This window comes from Ursus americanus, chromosome 19 (genome assembly GCF_024610735.1).
Source record: "Ursus americanus isolate L20-20 chromosome 19, mUrsAme1.1.p, whole genome shotgun sequence".
NCBI lineage: Eukaryota > Metazoa > Chordata > Mammalia > Carnivora > Ursidae > Ursus > Ursus americanus.
The window spans coordinates 52,728,455-52,746,885 of record NC_142145.1 but is presented as its reverse complement, the minus strand read 5'-3'; the positions used below and the strand labels follow the sequence as shown (position 1 = coordinate 52,746,885).

General features: G+C 39.7%; 1 protein-coding gene across 7 annotated transcripts in view; it reads left to right on the top strand.

The window, feature by feature from the left end:
• EPB41L3 (erythrocyte membrane protein band 4.1 like 3) overlaps window positions 1-18,431 on the top strand; it is a 138,397-nt gene that overhangs the window by 84,771 nt on the left and 35,195 nt on the right. For all 7 annotated transcript variants that reach the window (XM_087869959.1, XM_087869958.1, XM_045781814.2 and 4 more), the window contains 5 exons: window positions 3,595-3,699; window positions 4,861-4,903; window positions 11,411-11,486; window positions 13,674-13,892; window positions 14,689-14,776. In XM_087869959.1, the coding sequence (XP_087726085.1) occupies window positions 3,595-3,699; window positions 4,861-4,903; window positions 11,411-11,486; window positions 13,674-13,892; window positions 14,689-14,776 (531 nt within the window). The remainder of the gene's footprint in view (window positions 1-3,594; window positions 3,700-4,860; window positions 4,904-11,410; window positions 11,487-13,673; window positions 13,893-14,688; window positions 14,777-18,431) is intronic.

The window sequence follows — 18,431 nt, the reverse complement described above, 5'->3', positions numbered from 1 at the left end:
GATCACTAATTTTGTTTAGGTATGATAAAGGTATTGAGATTACATTTTTTTAATGATTTTATTTATTTGAGAGAGAGAAAAAAAGGAGAGAGAGTGGGCAGGAGCAGAGGGAGAGGGAGGGAAAGGGACAAGTGGACTCCACACTGAGCGTGGAGTCCAACACTGCTCGAGCTCAGGACCCTGAGATCATGACCTGAGCCGAACCCAAGAGTCGGGCCCTCAACCAACTGAGCCACCCAGGCGCCCTGAGATTACATTTTTAAAAAGAGTAGAATTACATACTAAGACACAAAGAGATAAAATTATTTGCTGAAATGCTTCAGAATAACCAGGTGAAGGGTGAATTGAGTGGAACTCTAGACGACCCAAGGTCATGGTCCTCAGAAGGCATTTGTTGAAACTGGGTGACAGGTTTGCAGAGCTTCACTATACTGTCCTCTCTACTTTTGCATTTGTTTGAAATCCCTCATACTAAAGCGTTCTAAATTAATCTTTTAAAATTACTCTTCTAAGGGACAAATAAAAGTAGCAAATTTTATTGCAGACTTGCCAGGTGATACTGGTTGATGAGCAGTGCGTTGAAAACCAGTGTTTTACAGATGGTGTTGGTAAAGATATTGAATGACCTTTGATTCGTGGGAAGTTTCATGGATGCTACGGAAAAGCTTATTTCATTTGCTGTGCTCGAGTGGTGACAGTGGATGTATCCTCTTGACCTTAGCGCCCAAAGAAAGCAAAGCCTCTGAGCCTTAGCTATTCCACCATCTTGTTCATAGTTTGGATTCCCTGGTTGTGTGACGTAGATCTTGACCAATCACTTCGCTCCGTCACCCGGCTTCTGTTCGTTACCAGATCATGGGGGGTTTGCTTGCAGGCATTTAGACTCGGGGACCCACTCATAGCCTCAAGCCCATGACAGCCTTGCTCCATAGAATTTTACATCCTCTCTTCAGGATGAGAAAATGAAGACCCAAGTAATTTAGAAGGTTTTTCCAGTGTCATCCAGCTAGCTGGTGGTTGCGGTGATATTTAGCAGGTAGGAATTTTATTGTTTACGTATAACCATCTATAGTAGAGCCTAGACTCCTGATCTTGGTTCTTGGGAAAAACAAACAAACTCCAGTGTGAAGAATGGACCACTATGTAATTGTCTTAAGAACTGTTTGTCGTGTTCAAAATATGTTCAGAATACTCAGTAAGGAAAAATCTAGTCTATTCAAGAGGGAGCTATGAATCATTAATAGAAATCAAATTGTGAGAAGCCAGAAAAGTAAGATCTAGTTAGTATAGCGGTCTGTGCTTGAGCTAATCCATGCCACCTGTTAGACAAAAGGAAGAACACAGCAGCCAGAAGACAGCTAATTAAAACAATGCCCAAGGCAGCCTGCAGCATATTCAGAAATAATTCTACAGTTGAGGGGCTGTTGGGTCAGAGAATATAGAAGGCTCTGTAGAGGAGACTCTATTTATTTGTATTTGCTTTGTTTTACTTTTACACATTGAGAAAGTACTTGGGCCAAACACTGGTGTGTGTTTGGGTGTGTATGGGGGGGGGGGGAAGTGTACGTGTGTGTAAATATTCTGGTCTAGCTAAAGCAGTTGGGTAGCAAGCAGGTAATTAACATCTAAAGAAAGAGCAGGACATGTTAATAGTGAACTGCTTATTGGCACCACGAGGAGCTATATATCTGTTCCGAAAGCAAAAATACATACATAGAAAGTTCTGCATTACAGATCCTGCTACTTGTTGGTCACTTGGGCTATAATAGCTAATGTTTATGGAGTGCTTGATATATGCCATCACTGGACCAAGTTTAAATACTTTGTTTTATTTTAATGTCAGCCATTCCAAAGAAGAAGGTAGTAGCATACCCATTTTACAGAGGGAAAAACAGAGAGGTTCACATAGCTGCAGAGAATATAATGAAGATTCAAACCCAGATTGATCTGCCTCTCTCATCTGACGTCTCTGAACCTCTGTGTTCTTCTCCGTAAACTGAAGATAATACCAGTAGAAGCATCGGAAGAAACCAATTTTTTTTATGAAAACTTTATAATCTGTTAAACATTATTCAGAGATGAGAAGCTGTTATTTATAAATAAAAGATATAAACCAGTGAGCAGCATTTCATTGTCCTACCACTTGTTCATATCCATTGAACAACGTTATTATGTAGTTTTGCTAATATGTAATTTATTTTCATGCATTATTAAACTTTTTGAAACACATCATTGATTATTTAGCTAGCTACAATTTAGGCTTTACTTTTCTATCATAGATTTATCTTTTTTCCTAAATAGTCATGCTTCAGGGGGCTGAGCAATTAACTTCCAATGTAATTACAGTTACACAGTAATATACAACACTTATAGGTTTCTGAATACTTATTATTTTGGCATGCACAATGTCTATCAATTTTTGCATCTCTCATTGTTATTACATTAAATCTTAAAGGCAAATATGCTTAATGTATTAGGTGTGAAGTGTTGGTACGATACAAACAAAATGTGGTTTAGTTTAATTGTTGCCAGTTCATCCTTCTCAGTCTCCAAGGCCAGAATGAAAGACCTTCGAAGGATTCCATGAAAATGTGATACTGGGTATCACAGTAAATTAAGCTGATAGATTTTTGTTCCTCAGATGACTACCTTTTTCCTTGCTGTAAATGACTGTATTATGGTAAAAAATGTAGCATAAATATCTGTACTTATATTTATAAATGATAACTAAAATCTTTAAACTTAATGGACATTTTATGTCTAATACGAAGGATTTCTCAAAAAGAAATTAAGAGAAAATTGAACACTGTAATACAAAACTAAAATTTGTGACAAAAGAAAAATCCACAAAAATAAACTAATAAAATTAATGGGCTTTAGAAAGTGATCCATTGCTAGAATTTCTAAGTAAGGGTTGGAATAGAAAGTCTGACTAAGATAAGGAATAGGCTTGATTTCTTTTCCAGGCTCCGAATCTGGTCGCATGGGGACTGAGCTAGGGCATTCTGAAACATGGCCTTTGTTGGTCCGTTGTCTTCTTTGACTCTCAAGATTTTTATATTTCACAAGATGTTTCAGACTTCCAAGCCCCACATCATTTCCCCAGCTACTTCTGTTTAGAAGTCATCCATGCGGGCGCCTAGGTGTCTCAGTCGGATAAGTGTCTGCCTTTGGCTCAGGTCATGATCTCAGGGTCCTGGGATCGAGTCCCACATCGGGCTCCCTGCTCAGCAGGAAGTCTGCTTCTCCCTCTCCGGCTGCCTCTTCCCCCTGCTCGTTCTCACTCTCTCTCTTTCTCTCTCTAAAATACATAAAATCTTTAAAAATAATTTTTTTAAAAAATCATGCATGGGTTGCCTATACTTACTCAGTGGCACAGGTGAGTTTTGGTTTTGTCTGTTGGTTGTAGGGACAAGGTGTTGTAGGTGTTCGCCCACTTTATTGAACCTTTTCACTAAAGAGGAGATGGCAAAGTGATCACACTTGGGCGTCACAGAAGTTGCAGCAAGCAGTGTGTTAAATTTGACCCGTTTTTATCCGTGGTAATTGAGAGAACTTTATGTGCGTTGACTTGTTCTGTTTTGTTTCCCATAGAAACGCTCCAGAGGCCAGGTGCTGTTTGATAAAGTATGTGAACACCTGAATTTGCTAGAAAAAGACTATTTTGGGCTTACATATCGAGATGCTGAAAACCAGAAGGTGAGTGATTAAAAGTAATACAAAACGTATGTCTCAAGCTGCTCATTACTCTAAGAAAGAGAATGAAAACTGAATTGGTAAGTCATTTTCTCTGCTTCCACTCCCATATTTACTCCTTTGAGTCACTAAATGCTGTTAATCACCTTATTTCTTTATGAAAGATATTATTGATGACTTCTTTTAATCTTGAATATTCTGGAAAGAGTAGTTCTGTTTTTCACATGTGAGTCATTTATGGTTCTAGGAAAGCATTATATATGGTTCTTGTCTTGGATGATATATTTCAGTGGATTTGAGCCTATGAAAATCAAATACCTTGATACTCACATAGAAAACATGTTCCCTGACTGCTCTCCTATTCTTAATTCAGCTTAGTATGCTTTCATATTCTTACAGAATCAGAATCTGACATGGGTCGTTTGCTGACCAGACCCTTGTCTAATGTATTCAGCAGCTTTTTAATGTTTAATACATCTGTAAACTCTTGCACCTGAGTAATGCAGTCTATTTGGGGCTTTGCCTCACTAGTTCCCACAACTACCTGAAAAATAAAGAAGAGGAAACTTTCCATTGTGCTCGCGCTAGGAACTAAGCCACAGAAATTTTGCTCGTAGATATTATTTGTTTTGATGTTGTGCAATGAATCATACTTAATACCTACCCAATTCACTGAACAATGTCTGACTTCATTATTAAACATCTTCAGTTTTCTGATGAGGAAAATAATAAATCTCATGCAGGTGTTCATTTGTTAGGAAAGTGCCTAAGAATCTATAATCACAGAAGTCACTTTGTGGGACTGAATGGCTAGGACATCAGTGGACATCATGTGTCTTCAATTTATTCTAGGAACTTCTTTGAACATAGAATCCACTTTTTTTTTTTTCCCTCCTCTGTTGCTGTACTAGCTCGAATCTTTGAAGGTAGTTTTGTAAAAGAAGAGAATTTTGTCACACGTGAATTGTGCATGCACACCCAGTTTCTCATTAGACTCATGCCTGGGCCCTCGCAGGGCCTGGTGAAGGGCACCGGATTTGGGGGAAGGACCCAGTGGGGGGCCTGCTAGCGACCATGCACTTTCAAACACGCTTACTGCGTGATCATCACCAAGTTATTTTTATTCTTCTCTGGTGCAAATTCAAACTGTCATTTCCTTTTCAGAATTGGCTGGACCCCGCTAAGGAAATAAAAAAACAGATTCGAAGTAAGTTCTTTTGGATTCTTTTACATGGTAATGTGAAGATTTTCAGAAGGCACGGTTGTCCGAATTGGTGGCCCATACCCACATGGCTAGTGTGAATACAGTTTTTTTTAAAAGACAGATTAAAATCTCAAATTTTGTCTCCGATGGGTTGGTCTAGCTTAAATACCCATTTTTAATCATCACTGCTCGGGAATGAAATGGCCATGACATTTGACCTATTCCCCTGCTTGCACACAGAATGTGCAATGTGATTTAATCAGGTGATGCTCCAATTGGCGATTAACCATTTAAAAGTTCCCAACTTAATTATTAATGTTAAATTAAGCCTAATTGCCACAGAAGTAGAAAAGTCAAGCTAAAGGTAATAATTACTGAATGGTTTAGAAATGGAATAACAAGTCAGATTGATGTTTACTGTCTGGTAACAACCTCTTTCCTTGGCCCCTAAAGGCAAGTTGAGAAATCCATGTGCCCTAACAATTGCAAGGGCAACCCGCAAACTGAAATACAGGTAGTTAGTGAGTACGAGACAAGTTGCTAAATCTTACTAACCATTAAATGCAAATTAAAACAAGACATCATTTTTCGCTTATTCAGGTTAACAGAGATTTAAAAGTCTATTAATGCACTGCAGTAGCAACCGTGGACACAGCTGGTAGAAGTATGAATTGGCACAACCCTTTAAGAGGGTACTCTGTCAGTATTTATTAAAATTTAAAATGTGCTTATTCTCTGACCCTGAATTTTACGGGTACAGATTCAATCCAGCATATGTATAAGAGGGGAAAATGTATATGTGTGTACGTGTATGAAAGTTTGTTAGAATATTGTTTGCAGTAGTAGAAAACTAGAAGCAACTTAAATATCCATTTATAAAGAACCGATTAAATCAGTCATGGAATAACCATACCTTGAAATACTAAGCAACTATTAATAGAATGAGGTAGAAAGTGTCTTAGTTCTCATTAGTGAGACAAGTGACATTTGTTTAAAAGAAGTTATGCGCGCGCACACACACACACACATATACACATATACATACATAATAATAATACATAGTAAATTTTGGAAGAGCATAAAAGCTGTCAATAGTAAATACCTCCAGAAGTAGCACCATAGTGTAAGGAGTCGAGAAAAAGGAATTATTTTTATTTTTAACCCTTTTCTCTAGCTCTTTTACCATAGACATGGATAATTTTTATAGTTGTAAATAACTGGTTAAATTTTTAAAGCAACTTATTTTTTGTCAATAAAATTGATAAAGTTTTTCAAAGAACTAATTCTAGTTGAAGAATAAATTTAAGACCAGTTCATTAATAAGAATGTCTTGCCCATGGAAGTTTTCAACAATTTCCTATTAAAAAAGAGCAAGTATTTCCATTGCCTTTGAATGTGCTCAGATATCAAAAGACATCAAGTACTAATAAAAAGTAATTAGTGGTGAGCAGTTCGAAACGGTTTAACAGTAGATAATATCTCAAAAAAAAGCCACTCTTCTTCTAGATATTACAGAGACTGATGATTATGTATACAACTAAACATCTTTACCATATTTTTGAGAGAAATCTGATAACCAGGTTTGATAGAAATAAATTGGGATTGAAACCAGGGACAGCTCCAGTTGTGAAAACACTCCTTTTTTTTTTTGTTCCAAGAGTCGTAATAAAAAATGTAGGGTGATGAATACATTCTAAGAATCCGTCTATGGAGTTACTGAAAGTAGATGTGTTGAATATATATCCTAACGTGTTGTGTGCATAAAGTCCTCTGTATTCATCTAATTAACGAAATGCTGTTTCTTTCTTGGGTGATTTATAATTGGGAAGCCCTTTGAAAAAACATTAAATATTCAGGGATAAATCACGATATTGGTGGAAGAAAAGCTATATAAATGTCAATTTTCTTATCTGTTGTTAATGGAATTCTTTTTTTCCCCCTTAACTTCCCATTTATCCTATCTCCTGCCTTCTGCGGGCCTAATCTCATGACCCTGAGATCATGACCTGAGCTGAAACCAAGATTGAACGCTTAACCAGCTGAGCCACCTAGGCACCTGTCCTACTTTCCTTTCTAAGAGAAGAAAGAGGACAATCAGAACATGAGATTTAAAGGATATTTTCATCATGTAGACTAGGCACGATTTGTGACTGCAACATAAAGAGAACTAAGTGACAATCCTGCAGATAAAGGAGGAAACAAGGACAATTGGAATTTTTTAATTGATTTTGGTGTTTTTATCTGTATTCCTTATTGTTTCCCATATATCCAAATGCCCTTTCCACAAAATTTACATTCTACCAAGGCAGAGAACTATTATCATATCTAATGAGTTATTATACCATCACCTCCTTTTCCTAAATATAAACGATAACGGGGAAATGCAGATCAAAACCACAATGAAATATCACCTCACCCCTGTCAGAAAGGCTAATATCAAAAAGACAACAGAAGCGCCTGGGTGGCTCAGTCTGTTAAGTGTCCAACTCTTGATTTTGGCTCAGGTCACAATCTCAGGGTCATGAGATCGAGTCCCAAGTTGGACTCCACCCTAGGCGCGGAGTCTGCTTAAGAGTCTCTCACTCCCCCCCTGCCCCTCCCCTACCACCAACAAACAAGTGTTAGGATGTGGAGAAAAGGAACACTTGTGCACTGTTGGTGGGAATGTAAGTCGGTGCACCCACTATAGAAAACAGTATGGAGATTCCTCAAAAAATTAAAAATAGAAATATCATATGATCTAGTAATTCCATCACTGGGTATTTACCCAAAGAAAATCAAAATACTAAGTTAAAAAGATATATGCACCCCTGTGTTTATTGTGGCATTATTTACAAAAACCAAGGTAATGGAAACAACCCAAGTATCAATAGATGAATGGGTAAAGAAGATGTGGTATATATAGTGGAATATTACTCAGCCATAAAAAAGAATGAGATCTTGCCATTTGCAACAGCATGGACAGATCTAGAGTGTACTGTGCTGAGTGAAATAAGGCAGACAGAGAAAGACAAATACCATATGATTTCACGTATGTGTAGAATCTAAAAAACAAAACAAACAAAGCAGAAACGGATCCACAAATACAGAGAACCAACTTGTGGATGCTGGGGTGGGAGAAGAATGGGCAAAGATGGGTGAAGGGGAGTGGGAGATACAAGACTTCCAGTTATGGAATGAATAAGTCACAGGGATGAAAGATAGAGCTTAAGGAGTATAGTCAATGGCATTGTAATAGTGTAGTATGGTGACAGATGGCAGCTGCACTTGTGAGCATAGCATAATGTCCAGAGTTGTCCAATCACTATGTTGTACATCTGAAACTAGTATAACATTGAATGTCAGCTGTGCTTCGATTAATATGTGTGTGTGTATGTGTGTGTATATATACACACATATATATAAATGATTAAAGGATGTTTCCCTTCTTTTCATGCTGTAGGTGCATAGAATGTCTCTAGAATGAGATCTTGAAGAGAATGGCAATCAACCTGATAAAACTTTTAAGTTACAAATTGATGAGAAATAAAAAAATTCTCAAACTAAAGAGTTTGTCTTATGAAAATCATTCTAATTCTAGTCATTTTTATGCAGACTCAAATGTTTAAATTTCTAAATATACTGTATTTTGTGACATAGGTATATTATATTTATGATATAATAATTTCATGATATAGAGTATATGATCTCTATAATGTATATAGTAATCTATAGTAATTTGGTGCTGTGAATGCAGCATACTTAAAGTTTTTAAGATTTGGCAGCCATACAACACTAAAATTAGAATTTTTTCTAAGAATGAATCTCTTCAGCTTCATAGCTTTCCATCATAAATTTGCAATTTGAAATCCTGTATCAACATTATAAGAATATCATTTTAAAGCTTTCAAGTGGTTTCATTTCCTGTGTCTAACCAGGGCCATCATCTGAGCAGATTTGGGCTTGCAAGCCCATTCATTACATAATCATGGCTTCCCACTCATTTTGTTTCCATCAGATTCTTTAGGGGATATATATTTGAGCTTTAATCGGCCTCTCATTAATTTCAAATCTTATGCCTTATTTAACTAGATTTCATTTTCTTGATTAGGGTGTAGATTGTAGTTTCTTAAACTTCCCACTCTTTAAAAATAATACCCCCCAAAACCGTGCAGTTATTTGGGTTATAACCTCATGAAAATGGATTCCTTGGGATTAGTGATTTTCATAGTATGGTCCCCAACCCCACCTGTACTCAAACCACAAGGGGGTTTGTTAAAACCACAAGTTCCTAGGCCATATTCCAAATCTCTGGAATAAAAATCTCTGGATGGAGCCTAGAAATTGGCATTTTTAGCAAGTACCTCAGATGCTTACGCCAACTGTGTTTGAAATTCCTTTTCCTGCCTTGAGGATTTTTGCTTTGAAATATCTTTCTTATACTTTTAAGATTTTATTAATTTATTTTAGAGACAGAGAATGTGTGCTTTTGCGGACGAGTGGAAGAACAGAGGGGGGAGGGAGAGAGGGAGAAGCAGATTCGGCACTAAGCACGGATCTGGACGTGGGGCTCGAGACCTGAGCCAAAACCGAGAGTCGGACACTTCACCCACGGAGCCACCTGGGTGCCCCTCTTTCTTACACCTTTATTATGTCTAAGTTTATCTTGAATTTATTATGAAATTGTTTAATTACATTGATAAACTACTCATGGGGTTCAAGGCATACTTTGAAATGGATAAAAAGAGCAATAAATCCATTTCCCATAACTAATCCTTTAGTTTTCATTCCTTTTGCTTGGGGGAAAGCCAGCTCTCATTCATGAACCTCACTGCTGGCAAGCGGTGAAGGGATCCATTTTAGCAGAAAGTGAGTAGGAATCAATAAGAAAGTAAAACCAGATCAGACCATTTTTTTAATAACAAAAGGACTTAGAAAAATAATCACTGGAGATATATTGGATTGAGAGCTTATAATTCTTACTATGTTTCAGGAATATTTTCTGAGTGATTTAAAAATGGTAGTAAGCAACCAGGGATACCTGGCTCTATGCCAGTTCTTTGTAAGGCACCTCAGGCGGTGATCCTGCCGTGTGGAATTTTCAGTGTATTACGGATGGTAATGTTGAGAATAAACTAGAACTAGTAAGTGTACCTGTGCCGCTTATTACGGAAATACAGGTAACGTACGCCACTAAGTATTTGCCTCATACTCCAGAGAAGAGCCCCAAGAAAGGAGCTGGTACTTAGAATACTCCCCCTTTCTTCTGAATGTTTGCAAAGGACTCGTGGAGACAATGGAGTTTCCAGAAGTCATTTAATGGGGAGGAGGGAGGTGTTTGGGCATCTTGGGGGATATTTGAGGAATAAGGGCTGCACTGTGAGGTCGCAGAATCACACAGTGAAAGGAAGTGGCTACAACTTGTGGTGTAGATGAAAGCCTTCCAGTATAGAAGCCGAGGAGACAGGGAAGAATTTTTCAGTAGCACATTCAGGACACAAGTGGGGTCGACACTATGGCACGTGGGTGGTTATTGCTTGGGGAGAACAAACGTCCCGTGAAGGAACACCCAGACCTTAATACGTTACTGCATGAAAAGGCCAGAAGAAAAGAACGAAGTGAATATGACTTAAAGGAGTGATCAGGTAGAGAGAGAGTAAATGTAGAAAAGAAGAAACTGTTTCTCCGTGTTTATAATGATCAGCCGTACACCAGTAGAGACCGTGTTCATAAAATGGAGAGCTTAGGAAGGCTTGATGATGTTTCAAGTGTAAGCGTGGGCAGTACAGAGAGGAGGTGACTGTGAGCTGCCCCCTGCTCAATTGTTCTCATTGCTGGTGCGAAGGGCGTGTGGAGAGGCCAAGGGATACAGAACAGCAATGTGGAAAGAGCACCCGTCCAAGTCGTGGGCTCATAAGGAGCTGTGGGATTTTGTAAAGCACAGGTCGTCAGGCATCTCCTGAATCAACAATTTCACCAAATAAGAAAAGAATTTCCAGCAGCCTACAGAGCACCTCACTTAACTATTCACTACAACAAACCTTCCCATAAAATGAAAATGTCTTGAAAATTTCCTTGACGTGTATTGTAATGGGATCTGACCTGTAATAGCAAAGCAGAAAGGACAAAAGAAATGGGATTATATCTGTCCTGTTGGAATGTGAGCTATCCAGAATTTCAGAGCAGTAGAGCCAGTCAATTCCAGACTTGTCTGATTGAGGATTATCCCTGTCATTCACGATTTCTCCCTCCTCTTCCAAAGGTTTACCCTTTGTCCCTGAGAAAGGAAATTTAGTCAATTTCGAGGCTAGTTGGAAGTACCAATAAAGGATTTGGGCAAAACATTAAAGACTAGATGAAGTTTCAGACATTATCTGCATTTCATTGAACTTGAGACTTTCCCGTTTTCCACTGAGGAGCATATGTTGCCCGGGTATTAGTATTTGGAGTTAAGGCAGTTCTCACTATCAGAATAATAAGTATAAAGGGGTTTTCTAAGATTGGATCCTAATTTTTCTCTCATCTCTGCAGGTGGTGCTTGGCACTTTTCATTTAATGTGAAATTTTACCCACCAGACCCCGCCCAGCTCTCTGAAGATATCACCAGGTATTTGAAAGTTGGCTGTGAGAAAGGCAGGCTTCCCTTCCCTCTCCGGGGAAGAGCAGGCTTACATCTGGTAACCTTTCAGTCATCCACGCCACAAATGGTAAACCAAAGGCAACTGAGTGAGAGCAAACATCTGATGAGAAGATTTGCCAAATCGTATCTGTTCACAGTTGAATCTTTGGTGCTAAGCTGATACTTCCGTCTGTCTGACCTTGGCGGGAAAACATGCAGAATTGAGATACTGTCATCCACCCACCACCGTCAAATTGGACGGGATTCAGCCTTAAATGATACGGCAATTCCTAGTGCTCCTGCCCTAAAACTCAGAGTAAAAATGTGTCTTTGGATGCTTATGCCTTTTATATAATCAGTCTGATGCACGACAGCTATTTAAAAAATCAGACACAAAATGCTCACAGATACACATAAACATGGAGGCCTTTAAGAGTTTACTTTCTCTGCCCTGTCTGTACAGGGAGAATGATTCATTCATTCTGGGGAAGGAAGACATGAAAAAAGGAAACTAACGTTAAAATATTCTGGTGCGGTTGACTGAGCTTTGGGTGTGCGAGGAGATCCCTTTAGGAGGCTAGCCTGGGTTTGCCATGTGTTCTTCTAGGCTTCTCCACATCCTGCTTTTGAACCGCTAACTGACTCGCCCTGTGTGGTAGTAAGTTTACAGCCAATCAGAGTGACATTGTGCAGTACGTGCTGAATTTTCTGTGTAAGCCGCACATGCTTCTTGGAGGGCTTTTCAGAAAAGGGGAATTACTCAGAAAAGCTCCAGTCACTGGCTATGAGTAAAAATAATTTCACCAGACGTATTAGGAGAAGGGTAAAAAATAGTTACAAAGGATTTCTTTTATATTTGTATTAAATCAAGGAAAATTTATGACCTGCTATTTAAAGATGCTTTTTAATAATATTGAAGAACCACTTAATTGTGGCTAGTCACATATACCGGGATTTGAAATGGAGTGCCTGGTTCCTTTCTATCTGTGCAATGTTTGTAGAGCCTGCGGAATGTGTAGAAACTTCTCTATCTGTGTTACATAGAGTTCATTTATATCATCAGCTTAAAATCACATTTAGAGGGGACCTTAAGACTTTAATCATTGTCTTCCTCTTCAACAAACTAACAATTTATTTCTTATATGAAAGGTGCAAGGATATTTTATTGTTATACCTATATGCTGGGCCATGAAGAGTATTATTAAAAATCATCAATGTTTTTTTTTTAATGTTTTTTTTATTATGTTATGTTGTCACCATACAGTACAAATCATCAATGTTAACACTTACCTTGAAGTCTTCTGCAGTTAGTATTATATCTGTAAATCTCGAAAAGCAAAAAGCAGAGAAGGTAAGCCAGCTAGCAGTGGAGATGTCTGTATGACATTTTGGCCACATTTATATGGAAAATGTCTTCTGTTCCTTGAGTATAAAGCTGTTTACTTGTAGTGATGAGGTTCTCAGATTTTAACATAGTAATTCTTCAGAGTAAGTCTTCATATCAATTGGATTCTAGGAAGTTCTCTAAATAAAGAAAATGAGGACTGGAAATGGGAGAAATTGTTTGTTATTCTAAAGAGACCATTGCGTCAGGAAAGCAGGCAGTTGAAAGCAGTTTATGATGGTACAGCTGGTGAGTTACCTGAAATCGACCTTGCTTATATGGCAGGACGTTTAACTGACACGTCAAAATGACCCTTCTTTAAGGCCGGTAGAGACTTAATAATTGCATTTAACTGCACTTTGGGTGTGCGAGGAGATCCCTTTAGGAGGCTAGCCTGGGTTTGCCATGGCTATAAAATAATTTTTGTGTTCTAATTCCCCCAACCAGAGATTTCAGGGAGTGTTTTGGGGGGATCGTTGATTTGGGTTTAAATGTTAGTTATTTTAAAAGATGTCCAAGAAATAGGGCTTGAGGTTTCTTCTACTCGGTGCTTTATTAATAAAACCTCGTTGTATTATGAACATCGACTTGCCTCAAGATGCCCTTAAATATTGTATTTTATAGCCAAGTATTTTCCCCTTTCACCTAAAGCAAAATATCGATGCTAGAAGATTTGTCCTCGTGAGGTTATTCTACAGGAAGGAATGGCTTACGGCACGGTTTGTACCAAGTGGCCTGCTCTTCACATGTCCTAATGCTGGCTTTTTACTTTGTCTTTTGGCTCCTGGAAGGTACTACCTCTGCCTCCAGTTGCGAGATGACATCGTGTCTGGAAGGCTGCCCTGCTCCTTTGTCACCCTGGCCCTGCTGGGCTCCTACACTGTCCAGTCTGAACTTGGAGACTATGACCCAGATGAATGTGGGAATGATTACATTAGTGAGTTCCGCTTTGCGCCAAACCACACGAAAGAACTGGAAGATAAAGTGATCGAGCTGCACAAGAGCCACAGGTTAGTGGCAGAAACCCTGAGAACATTCCGCTTTACTTGTGCCTTGATGGCTGAGTGTCACTTTTACTGCCTGCTTTTTCCAGGATGAGTTGCAGTGGCATTAAGGCCAGGACCATAGCAGAGTGAGGTTCTGTACTTGGTATGGTTCCGGGGTAGTTACATTCTCCCTCAGTTGTTCTTGTTGTTGTTGTTGTTGTTTAGAGAGGAAGAGAAAAAGAAGGGAGGAAGAGGGCGGGTAGATGGAGAGTGGACGAGAATCTTAAGCAGGCTCCATGCTCAGTGTGGAGCCTGACATGGGGCTCAACCTCACGACCCTGAGATCATGACCTGAGCTGAAGTCCAGAATCAGACACTTAAGTGACTGAGCCTCCCAGGCTCCCCATTCAGTTGTTCTTTAAAAACCATTTTTCTTGGGGTGCCTGGGTGGTTCAGTCAATTAAGTGTCTGCATTCGGCTTAGGTCACGATCCCAGGGTCTTAGGATCCAGCCCCGTGTCAGGCTCCCTGCTCAGCAGAGAGCCTGCTTCTCCCTCTCCCTCTGCTGCTCCCCCTGCTTGTGCTCTCTCTCTCTCTCTCTGTCTCTCCCTCTCTCTGTCAAATAAATAAATAAAATCTTTTTAAAAAATAAATAAAATAAAAGCCATTTTTCTTGTTAGTCTCCACCACCCCCTTCAGAGAGTGAATCTGCTGGTGCCTCTGTGGGGCTTGGTTATGAGACAGCAAGGCCAAGTGGGAAATATTGCAGCCCTGCCAGGTAAAAGAAAAGCAGCATTGTAACATTTTTTTTTTCTTATCAGAGGAATGACGCCAGCAGAAGCAGAGATGCATTTCTTGGAAAATGCCAAAAAACTGTCCATGTACGGGGTTGATTTACATCATGCCAAGGTATGCATTTTTTAAATCCCAGACTTCCTATTTAATTTAATTTAATTCACTGTTGTTATTACGATAAGCTGGTGATTTTTCTTCCATCGTTAAAAACTTCGGGGATTCAAATCTGTGTTTGCTTTAAGGCCCACTCAATGATAAGGCAAATTCAGCTCTCTGATATTTTCCTGAAGGGTTTGCTCTGCATGTCTCGAACTCCCATTGCTCCTGCCTCAGCTCCCGAAAGCCCTTGGTAGGCAAAGCCTCAGACGGCCCATTGATTCCGTTAGAAATTTGTCTTCACATAACAAGCTCCTAACTCAGCCCCCTTCCCTGTCACAGTTTTACCTCCCACTTGTGCCAACACGTGCCCTTTGCTTCTGCCAGATCCTGTCTCTGCCTTTTCCCTGAATATGCCCATCTTTGTCCGGGCTGTCCTCCTCCTTTCTGTCTACCTGTCCAACCTTGGCCAGTTGTCCAAGACCCCATTGTCGCATCTCCTAGGTGCCAAGTACTGTTGATGCCTCTGGTCTGGATGCTTACCAGGCGCTCAGCAAATTCACATTAAATTTAAATCACTCTCTCTAGAACTTAGGTTCTCTGACACACAGTCATTGCTTTGAAATAAAATTGTAATTTTGAAGTTCACCTAAATTAACCTTCGCCCCCCGCCGAAACTGAGGATTGCCAAGTTGATTTGATGACTGGCGAAATGTTAAAGCTCTATCTTGGCCCCAGAGTCTTCCGAAGAAGAAGTTGGAATTGGACTGTAGGAGGGTTGAGGTTGTGAGGATGCATAAAACATTTGACTCCAGGTCACGCTTTTCCCGGAGTCTCTGTATTTTTCCGCAGTGAGAGAATGAGGATATACGGACTGTTTGTCTATTATTTGAGCAGCTGTGAATAAAAGTACTGTAGAAGCCCAGACGAGCTTTCTGAAAACTTCCATCCAAAGCATATATGAAATTTGTTAGGATCTTAGGGATGGCTTCTGTTACTTCAGTAATATGAAAAAAGATCAGTGCTTGAAGTTCGAGGGCAGTCCTTCTGATTTTGGCTGTCAAGAGACTCTCGCTCCTGTATAGCAACGTGCCTTTACTACCGATGGACCGAGTAGTCCCCGCTTTCGTGGTTTGGGACCCATAAGAACACACAGTTAACAGGCTTCCAGGCATGTGAGTATCTGACACAGTCAAGGTTGGGGCCAAGAAATGAAGAGAGTTTCAGCTGACTCTGCTTAAGCCAACATCTCGACAGCCTTGAGGACCCATGGGAGGGAAATCTATGATCTGTAGGCTCCATTGACGCTGTAAGTGGAGCCACTGCCTGGTTGGCTCTTGGGGAGCAACCTGATCCACGCTGAGTTTGGACAAGAAAATGGTGGCCATCAAACGAGTACAGTCTTAGTGGGTTCTGTCTGCGAATCATTCTGTACCTCACACTGGGTGAGCACTTCCAAAGCCTGAAGGCCTGAACACGAGCAAAATCTTGGAGACTTGGCGGGGGCATCCTCGGGATGTGCTGGTACACTGAATGCCAAGCTCTTTGACATTTGTGGGTAATTACAACAGCAGGTGTAGCTCTATTTACTTGCCAGTTCATTATTATATTTTTTCACTTATTTTTCACTCAGATTAGAAAATGCTTTGTATTTTATGCTGTATAAGGTAGGATGAGGATTTAAAAAAGAAAACAAGGACACACACGAAGATGGTTTTTCTCTTAGAGTTTTTCCCTAGGTGGCTAACAGATGAGGAAACAAGAAGGAAATGAAGATAGCCTGAAAATTTGAGTGAATTGAAAGCTGTTTTTGAGTTACGTTACATATGATGATTCACTTACTGCCCAGGAAAAATAAACAAAAGATTAAGGCATACATTTGGGAAGTGCAACTCAGGATTTATCAGTGTTCCTATCAGTACAAATAAAATCACTTAACGTTGCTGTAGCTACTAAATTAAAATAGATTGCTGCTTTTCCATTCACTAATATGATTTGAAATCATGCCAATTAAAAAGAAAGAATTAAGGAAGCGCAAATGCAGCCTATTACAGGATTTCATCTGAATATTAAGTATAACGAATGTTCCGTTGTGGACTCCCATTTTCTCGTGCAGCCACGCACCATCATTTCAAGAAGGAAATTTTCTGAATTAAGTCAGAGTGAATTTCCGGTTGTAAGTGAGATGATTTTCTTCCGTGGGTGGTATGAAAGGCCTATTTAGAAAATCTGAATTGTGATCTTGGACTCTATGGCTCTGTATAAAGAATAAATAACATACCATTAGATGAAGGTCCCTTATTTTGGAAAACCTATCCTAAATGCTCTGTTTTTTTCTTAGGAAGGCTGTCTCTGCTTGTTTGTCATCTGCTGTCAGCCCGAGTAGGCACCCTCAGAGTCATTTATTTCATATAAGTTTCTGAAATGTAGATCTAAATCCCTACTGGATATCCCATGAACCAAGTGATAAATGAAGGATGGCAACGTTTGAACAGTGATTTTAAATTAAGGGACTAGTATACTCATTTATTTTAATGATGATAGACTGAGACTACCCAGATCCTCCTTCCATGCTCCCCACTCAAGGGAGCCTTAACTGTGTCTATTCATAGGGAAACACACATGTCCCCAAGAAAGACCGCCATTACAGCTTTCGATACAAAAGATTTATCCAGCTAATGTCAGGACTAGGGGCTGTGGCAGAAGAGTTGATATCCAAAGTATTTTGTTGTTGCTGTGAATTAATGAAGTGGACACGTTCATTCGATTTAAAAACCCCCTCGTTCCTGACATTTTCTTTCTTCATTTGCCCTCTCTCTTAACAAACATGTAATGGCCGATTGCATGTTCAGTAGACGCTGTGCGGAGCATGTGGTTACGAAGATAAAACTGAGCTCCTGCTCTCAGGTAGCGTCCAATCTGGAGGAGGAGGAAGTGGGTGTTCTTTGCTGCACTGCTCCCTTGCTTGCTGTGTGCTGGTGATGACAGAACAATGTGGGGACACAGAGGAGTGTGTGGTGGAGGCGAGCGAAGAGGAGGGGTCTGCAGAGGGTGCCTGCTCTCCCCGGGGAAGGATTCTGTCTTCTCATTATCCAAAGACACGAGTGGATGATTTTAAAATAGATAATAGTGAAAGAGGGTTTAAGTCTGTGTTTATCAAATAGAAATGAGTCAAGGAGCTTTTGCTGAAACAGTCCTCCCTCACGCCTGCACTTCTGCTCGTGGTGCGAGGGGGTCACCTCTGAGCAGCCCTGGGAGCAGATTGGCCGGTTCTAAAGGATCAATACTGCCAGCTACTTGTCAGCACTGGGCTATAGCTCTTCCAATTGCTCTTTCAGATGAAAGCCCTTGATAAATGGTGGGCAGTTTCTGGTCTTTGAATTCTCCTCAAATGTAATTATGTTGTAATATCCTGCCATCAAGTATTTTCACTTCTGTAGAGTAATTTCATATCTAACGGAGTGATCCATTTCCACGGTAAAATATCTCATTTTAATCCAGTTAGGTTGTATTTGTGGACTTATATTTCCCAGAGACGGACCGACATATTTATTTTTGATTCTGGAAATGTTTGTTTTATGCCTTGCACTGACAAGATGTAGAAAGTGAATTCCCACAGTATGGATGAGTCAGAATCTCCTGTTTGGATTCTTCCATTTCCCCCTCCCCTTCT